This window comes from Grammomys surdaster, unplaced genomic scaffold (assembly GCF_004785775.1).
Source record: "Grammomys surdaster isolate TR1022 unplaced genomic scaffold, NIH_TR_1.0 126185, whole genome shotgun sequence".
Taxonomy (NCBI): domain Eukaryota; kingdom Metazoa; phylum Chordata; class Mammalia; order Rodentia; family Muridae; genus Grammomys; species Grammomys surdaster.
The window spans coordinates 3,289,133-3,297,677 of NW_021620991.1; the positions used below are offsets into that span (position 1 = coordinate 3,289,133).

The 8,545-nt window shown below is 49.9% G+C and overlaps 1 protein-coding gene across 1 annotated transcript; it reads right to left on the bottom strand.

The window, feature by feature from the left end:
- Positions 1–1,422: 1,422 nt before the first annotated feature.
- Rpl22 (ribosomal protein L22) lies at positions 1,423–8,545 on the bottom strand. The gene is made up of 4 exons (XM_028757994.1): positions 8,487–8,545; positions 6,860–6,964; positions 4,208–4,332; positions 1,423–1,623 (listed from the first exon to the last, which is right to left on the bottom strand). The coding sequence occupies exons 1-4, from the start codon at positions 8,496–8,498 to the stop codon at positions 1,479–1,481; spliced, it is 387 nt and encodes a 128-aa protein (XP_028613827.1). The 5' UTR covers positions 8,499–8,545; the 3' UTR covers positions 1,423–1,478.

Genomic DNA, 8,545 nt, shown 5'->3' on the forward strand with positions numbered 1-8,545 from the left:
GTTTCCATTTTATTACAAGTTTCAAAATCTGGGACCACCGTTTAGAAGCATATGCTAATCAAGCCAGGGTTAATGTTTTTTTTACAGCCGATCTAAAAACCACCACATGGTACACCAATGTAACAAACGAGATCGACAGACCCAAGTCACAAAGCTAATCACCACGAGGGGCTGCACCTGAAGTTGGAAGGAAACGCCTCCTCCTCCAAGGGCAGGGAAAGACAGTAACAGTTCTGCTTCAAGAAATTTGCATAGAAATAGAAAACACTGGAGCCTTTGCCACAGGAGTATTGCAAAGCCTCAACAGGTTAAACTCGATCCATGGACTACGAGTTTACTTGGAAGCTCGGCAGAACTTGGACATTTGATGTCCGGGCCTCAAGTGTGGCCACTGGCTGTAAGCGACCCCTTTAAACACTGCATGCTATTAGAGAGCCAGCAGATGCTTCTGCACAGGTTTTGACCAGGGGAGCACCGTATGGCGTTGGGGGAAGTCTTCCAAGGTAACCCTTGATAAAGACATTTCCCACCTGCCAGTCCTCCAGGCACACAGTGGCAAGAAAACCCCACAGGGCCTTCCATGCCCAGTTCCCTGCAGGTACACAGACTGGAGATTAAACCTGGAGCCCATTAGGCCAGAGTTCCACCACTGGGCTGTGGTCCCAGACTACGACTTTTATCAAAGTCCAATTGTGACTGCTTAGGAAGCAGCCCTTCCACATCTTCCCATCAGAGGCCCTGGAGCTCTGAGTCTGGAGGGACTCCCCCTAATGGGAACATCTGGAAGCTGTCTTCCTCGCCCTCTGCTGGAGACTAGACAAACAGCTTGTTGCAAAGACATAGAAGCCACGAGTTTTAATTTTCCCTACAAGCCCTTGTTGACCTCTGACTCAGAAAATACCCTATAGAGAGCCACCTAAAGGCATGGCTGCCCAGCATATATTTACAGACCCTTTAATAATAAAGAGCAGAATATGCAGCAGTAATATTGGAAGACCCCCCTCTTATTTCAATAGGAAGGAAGGTGGTTAGTATACACAACTGTGAGCAGCCTGTGTTCAGACTTGGAGACAAATGTCCCTGAAACCTGTCTTACTGGCTGCCATTTTCCCAGGAGAAAACACACACACACACACAGAGAAATCGCCTGTCTGCTTCTACCAAGGAGCACCACACTGCATCTCAAACCTTACTGTGAGAGGGGAAACAGATACAACCAACCACCAGGCTCTACCTGCTCAGTGTCAGATGCAGCCCCTTAGCCTGGTGCTTCTGTTGGCATTACTACTGGAGAACTGAAGGTTCTGAGCAGGAAAAAGTATCTATACACAAATGAGCAGCAGCCCAGATAACGCCCAGTCCCTGTCATTTCCAACTTCCTGTCCAATCCACACTGCAGAGATGCAAGGATAAACCACCGGGTTTTGTTCCTAAGTTTTATTTATGAATTAATACAAAACACTGTAGAGCAATGAGTCTTAATCCTCGTCCTCATCCTCCTCTTCATCCTGGTTAATCTGGAAGTAACGCAGCTCATAGCTCTCTTTGCTGTTGGCGACAACACGCAGCCAGTCTCGGAGGTTGTTCTTCTTCAAATACTTTTTGGTGAGATATTTCAAATACCTGCAGAGAAAGAACACAAGAACTACACTAGACCAGCAGCTTTTTGCATTCTGAAACATCTAAACTTCATTAAACACATCGAAAACAACTGTAATGTTTTCCAGACACACGCCAAGTGCACCCAAGGCAGTGCTCCAACAAGGCAAGTGTCTGTCACACATCCCTAAATTGGCAATAAAAGCAGACACCTACAAAACTGTAGTGACCACTAGAGAAAGATCACACAGGTAAGCTGCTGGTTACACACGTGGTTACACACTCGGTTACACACGCCTCACACCTCTGCTGAGAACCGTTAACCTTCCGGTCAACCCCAAGCACTTCCGCATCCCGCAACCCTCCAAGGTTCCTGCAGCCCTCCGAGATCCCCACAGCCTTCAGAGGTGGCGGACCAAAGCCGTCCAGGACGCTTATCACTATTCTGTATCCTGACGTCTTTGATGGCATGGCTATTACCCAAACCATGGGCACATCGTGTGCCACCCAGACACTCTTGTTATGAGATGGGCCCCACTGTTACACAGGCTGGCCTCAAATGGTCTGCCTCGCTCGGCCTGAGGCTACAAGCTTATGGTCTGTCTTGCCTTGTCTTCAGGTTTTCCCTCCTCTGCTGGGGTCAAATCCACGATGAGGCCCACACAGGACAAGCATTCCCCACACCTGAGCTGCTCTCAGCCACACTACAACTTTTTAAAATCTACTTGCTGTCTTTGCTGCTAACACCTAACTGTGCTTACCTCCCGACTACTCAAGACGCCACGAGGTCAGATCCCGGCAGCTGGCTACTCAGAGCCGTAAAGAGGAGACTGGGCAAATCCAGCTCAACTCCGTTTCCCCCACCACAAAACAGGCCTCAGGATGGTGGTGGCCACACACCTTTAATGCCAGCACTTGAAAGGTAGAGGCAGGAGGATCTCTATGAGTCCAAGACTTGACTGGTCTACAGAGCAAGTTCTAAGACAGCCAGAGCTACACAGAGAAACCTTGTCTCAAAAACAAACAAAGCCCACTGTATTTTATAGACTCGGGAAAACTGACACAGGTGTGCAGGTTAACGCTGGCCCACCAACAAGGACCAGCATTAACCAGCAACTTCACTGGCAGTCCAAAAGCTCTGCCCAGCCTTCCTGCAGATAAGCAAGCAACCGCCAGCTTCGGTAGCACATGCAGTCCATCTCAGCACTCCGTCTTCGGGCAGCCTGAGCTACATAAAGACCAGGTTATGTTACTGTTTTCCCAGACCATGCTTTGAAGAGCTTAACTCAAAACTTCACAGAGTTTCAAAACAAAACTCACAGTAAAACAGGGTCAGAGACAAGGATAAAAGATGTCCTAGACTTGAGAACACCCTTGGATTTCTTAGAAAATAGCATTATTATCATCAAGAAAGCAATGAGCAGACATGGGATACAGCCTGTGGTCCCACCACTCTAGAAACAGAAGTGGGAAAAATGCTAAGTTCAAGGCCCGCCTGAGCCACCACCCAAGCTCTCATGGCGACTTCTCCAGACTGTCTCCAACTTCCTCCACGCCCACTGTGGACAGAGCCTCATGCTCAACTCTTCAGTCTCCACAACAGAAGGAAGCCACCTTGCTGTGGAAGACTAAAGCAGGAACAGCTTGTGAGGACAGGCCCGAGGTAGAGAGGAACACCTTCAAAATCCCAAAGGAAAAGAAAGCTACAGTCCAAACTACAGCCCCTTCCCTCCTGCACTGAGCAAAGACAGAACTTGCTGGAAAGGGGTGTGTTAGCAAAAAGAAGTCAAGAAGGCGGCAGACAGCCTCACCCCACAAGCTCACCAAGACAGGTGCTGGTTGCGCACAGCCCGCCTCACCCATCCCAGCCGGCCGCCCCGCACTAAAGCTGCAGCCCTGACTGCGAGGCAGCACTCAAGGCACCACCGTTTACACCCGCGGCAAAAGCACCAGCGCCACACCCATCCACATTGGTACCAGAGCTCTCAACCCCACAGACGAACTTACAAGAAACACAACCAGAATTAAAAATTAATGCTCTCATCCCAGTGTGGTGGCATACACCTGTCAGCTCTCAAGAGACAGGGTCAATCTCAGCTACCATGTGAGTCTGAGGCCAGTCTAAGCTATAGGAGGTGGGGGATGGGGCTGTCACCACAGTGAGCTAACAACAGTAAAAGGCAACAATTTAATAGCCAGGCATGGTGGCACTGCCTTTAATCCTAGCACTGGGGAGGCAGAGGCCACAGTACTCCTGTGAATTCTAGGCCATGGTCTCAAATAGACCAACAAACAAAAAAAAAAATTAACAGAACACAGGCAAAATCTGTGTCCCTTTCACAGCCTGAAATACTGCAAAATTTAGAAATAACCACAAGCCAAATAAACAGTTAAACAGGCCTGGTAAGGCGGCTCAGGCACAGAAGAGCACACACTGCTCTTTAGGACCAGAGTCCAGATCCCAGCACCTACACTGGACAGCTCCAGCTCGGGAGCACCTGAGCTCCAAGGCACCTGAACACACATGCACTGGACTAAAGTCAATCTGCTCACACATGCTCGTTCACCGCCCTGACACACCACAGCAGGCAGGACACCCCCCTCATACCTTTTGGAGAAAGGCACCTCGGAAGTGACAGTGATCTTGCTCTTGCTCCGTTCAATGGTCACAACCCCTCCGCCAAGGTTGCCGGCTTTCCCATTCACCTTGATTCTCTCCTGGAGGAACTGCTCCTGTAAAAAAATCAACCAGTGAGCGCATGCTTGACCTCTCAGAGGCAGACCCGCTCAGACTGCCCCCCACACTCACCCAGAGATCTCTTTAACATCTCCAGTCTTCACAATTGTGTGTATGTAGTATGTACACATGTATGTATGTGGGTGTGCCATGGTGTGTCTGACCACTGGAGGACAACTTTGGGAGTCCTCCTCTGAGCAGACTCTAATCAGACTAAGGTCATGAAGCTTACAAGGCAAATTCATGATGGCATTAGTCAACATAACCTCATGCAATTTGAAGATGGTGCCCTGACTGGTTCCATGCATGAGGAAACGTGTCCCCACTGAAGGCTTAGAGGGCAGCACACAGTCACACTGTAACGAGTAAGCCCGGGTGGCACAGCGAGATCCTCATCCAACATAAAACCCAAGCAAAGGGGGCCAAGAATAAACGAAAACCAAAACCCAAACTTGAACATCAACATGCAAAGCAGCAAGCAACTTCTGAGCCTAAGGGGCATAGAGCATGGGTCTTAGATCTAGCAGAGAAGACCAAAGACAAACACAGACAAAACAATTACAGACCTGCCCGGAGTCACCTGCATGGTACCGCAGAAGCGACAGGGACCCATGAGCCCAGACAGACTTTGCAAAGCACCATGTGAGCCAAGGCAAGCCATTCACCTCAGGCTGCAGGGACTTCTGTCCAAAAGGGACTTTTTGTTTTGCTCTGTAGCCACTGCAAAGAGACGAAGTCCCTCTCAGCTCAGAACTACAGTTGTAGGGACTGGAGATGGCTCAGTGACAGGTGAGAATGCTCACTTAAGGAAGAGCCTGAGTAAACTCCCAAGACAACTAAAAAACAAATTATCTTCAGCTCTTTTTAACTCCAGTGAGAAGCTATGAACTATGCTGGAGCAGAGTAATTAGAAAGCAAATCCAAACTTTGACAAAAGTCTTCTAGAAGGGAAGTCTTTAGCAGAGATAGATGTGCTAAGGAGTAGTTTGCTGAACAAAGAGGCCACAGTGGTAACACCAGGCAAGGCCAACACACAAATGCCCAACAGAAAGGCAACCAAGGGCTGGAGAGCCTTCCACTCTTCAGAAGACCAGAGTTTGCTTCCCAGCACCCACAGGCAGCTCACAACCACCCACAACTCCCATTCCAGGGGATCTGGTGCCCTCCTCTGACTTCCAAGGGCATAAGGGATACATGTGGCATACAGACTTAAGTCTCACTCTGTAGACCAGGCTGGCCTCAAAACAAAAATCCACCTGCCCCTGCCTCCCAAGTGCTGGGGTAAAGGTGTGCAATACCACACCCACCCACCCACCCACATCAAGAAAATAGTAATCATAATAATTTTTAATTAAGAAAAAAGAAACCACCAACACACAGGACCAAAGCCACGGAGAAGTCACTGGATGTTAGGAGCCAACCGAGGCACATCTGACAAGGTTAGTAGCCACAGGCTAACTCCATTTGTACTTCATATTAATGGCTATACATCATCCCTGTACATTTTCAAATTCTGCAGAATTTTTTTTTCTTTTTTTTTTTTTGGTTTTTCGAGACAGGGTTTCTCTGTGTAGTCCTGGCTGTCCTGGAACTCACTCTGTAGACCAGGCTGGCCTTGAACTCAGAAATCCTCCTGCCTCTGCCTCCCAAGTGCTGGGATTAAAGGCGTGCGCCACCACCGCCCGGCAGAATGATTGTTCTTAACAGTTAACCTTCTGGGATGTGAAAAACCACTGTGAACTTAGAAGATGTTTGCATACATCCAAAGGCCTCAGTCCCCAGAGCCAAAAGGGGGCTGCAGAGACCCAACAATTCAGGGGAACACAGGGATACTGGGGATTAGAGCCAAATAAAAGGGGAAAGAAAAAAGTCAGGACAGGGCTGGAGATGGGTCAGCAGTTGAGAACATGTTGCTCATTTGGAGGAACAGGGATTGGTTCTCAGCACCAACAAGGTTCTCAGCTCACAACCACCCGTAACTCCAGTTCAGAAAATTCAATGCCCTGGCCCTCCATGGGCACTGTACACACATGGCAGAGACATACATGCACCAAACATACATACACAAAAATTTAAAAGACAATAATTTTTTAAATAAGAGGGGAACCTCAAAGAGAGCAGAGTGTGGGGAAAAAACCAAACCCTTCCCCACCCCAAATAAGCAGATTAAAGCAAACACTCAGGCATCGGCACTGTGGTGAGCTCCTGTCATCTCCTGAGGATGCAGAGACCCAGGAGGCCCAGGACGAGGCTGCCCATACAGACCAAACCAAGTGCAATGGTGAATGGGTAAGGTCATCTCTGGAAACCATTAGAAAAAGAAGGCAGAACTGCTAGCTGTCACCTATATGTCACAGTCTATCAGACTCCTATCTCAAGAGACTCAGCAACAAATACCTAATTTGCCCTGGCTCTGGTTAAGTAAGAAAGAGGGACTGCCCAACAAGTCATACCCCAGGACAGGGTCCCCACTGCACCTCTCAGAGTCCACTGCTCCCCAGCCCAGAGCAGAACGTCACTTACAAAATTGGCGGCGTCCATGATCCCATCTTCTACAGGGTGAGTGCAGTCGAGGGTGAACTTCAAAACTTGCTTCTTTTTTTTGCCCCCCTTGGCCACAAGCTTTTTCTAGGAGTATAGAGAAAACAGGAAGCCTCAGGCAGTCAGTCCCCAAGACAGACAGACAGACAGACACACAGACACACACACACACACACACACACGACCCATTCATGTCGGAGGCATAAGAAGTCCTTACAAATACAAGCCCAAGGAGACCGAGATGGGTGGGTGCCCTCCAGACAACCCCAATGTTCACAAGCATTAAGGTCAGCACGTGAACGTTTTCAGTAGTATTTTCCCCAAATAACACTCTTACTCTACTCACTTGTGAATGCAAGCTACAAGTGCTTTGCACAGTAAATTTTAGTGTGAACTCTACCCAAGGCCCCTGAATTTCAGACCACAGCATTTCATCCCCACACCCCAGACCTTCTCAGGAATGGCAGAAGGAACCATACAACAGTCTAGCTGCCTTCCATGCCAGCCTCAAAGTTAAGAGTGTGGTCAGCCATTTTCAGCTTGACTTAGCTCTTCCAAACTACACCTAAGAGGGTCCAGCTGACTTTTACAAAGTTAACACCCACCAATCGTCTCTCTACAGACCCCTGAAACTTCCAAAAACTCACCTGAATTTCTGCTACTCAAGTTCTGCAGTTCACAAAAACCACACTACCTCCCTCCCAGTTCAAGAGACCGTCCACAACTTGCACTGAGTCAACCTTTCAGTTACTAGAAAACTGTTCTACTCAATGTCTTCCAACTACCAACCAAAATGACTCCTTTCAAGTCTATCCCCGAGAAAAGGATAGGTTAGTAAGAGCACCTACCCACAACGGGCCCCAAAAGCTCCCAACAGGATTCTAACCCAAAGTGCACACAAATGCACCGAAGCACTTGAAAGCCAAGGTGGAAAAATGAAGACGACTAGAAATGCACCTTTAAGAGTCCCAACTACAAAACAAAGCACCACCTAAAACCACTTAGTCCCAAGAAGAGCGATCTCCAAGAACTGCCTGACACGAAGGTGGCGCATAGCCTAGCCTCAGCCCAGAGAATCGAATTGGGCCTCCTCCTTCGCCCGACGCCAGGAAAGAACTGTACACTGCTGCACCCTAATAAAAGCAGCTCCCTCGAGGGGTGCTAGAAGAACTCCTCAAGCTCAAGGTTCGTCCCTAAAACCCGGCCACCAGGTGGAGGGCCATTTCCACTCGGCTGCCCGGGGTGGCAGGTCACATCCGTCTTCCCCGCCCCTCGCCCAAGTAATCGGGCCCGCTGCCCGGAGCCTGGGGCTGGACTCAGGCTCCAGCGATATCCAGCTCACAGCCTCTAAGCTCCCGCGGGCCGCTAAGAGGAGCCCGATTCGCCACCACGAGCTCTCCGGGCTCTCCCGCACCGCGTCGAGCCGCGGCCTCCTCCGCCCACAACGTGCTGGACCCGGCCGCGATTCCGGCTTCCTTCGCCCGCTTGCCAGGCCACCCCTGCCTGACGCTGCAGGGCGCGGTGCCCCCACGCGAGCCTGCGCCCGAGCCAGCCCACCAGGCCCACGTGCCGCTCACGGAGCCGCGGCCGCACGCGGAGCCATACTAACCACAGGCGCCATGGCGGCAGAGGAGGCAGAAAGGGAGGGGGGCGCACTACGCAGGCGCG

Excerpts from the sequence above, each read along its gene's own strand:
- Rpl22 (XM_028757994.1), bottom strand. Across the intron at positions 4,333-6,859 it reads TCATGGACGCCGCCAATTTT|GAGCAGTTCCTCCAGGAGAG; the intron begins GTAAGTGACGTT and ends ATTTTTTTACAG. Across the intron at positions 1,624-4,207 it reads GAGGTGCCTTTCTCCAAAAG|GTATTTGAAATATCTCACCA; the intron begins GTATGAGGGGGG and ends CTTTCTCTGCAG.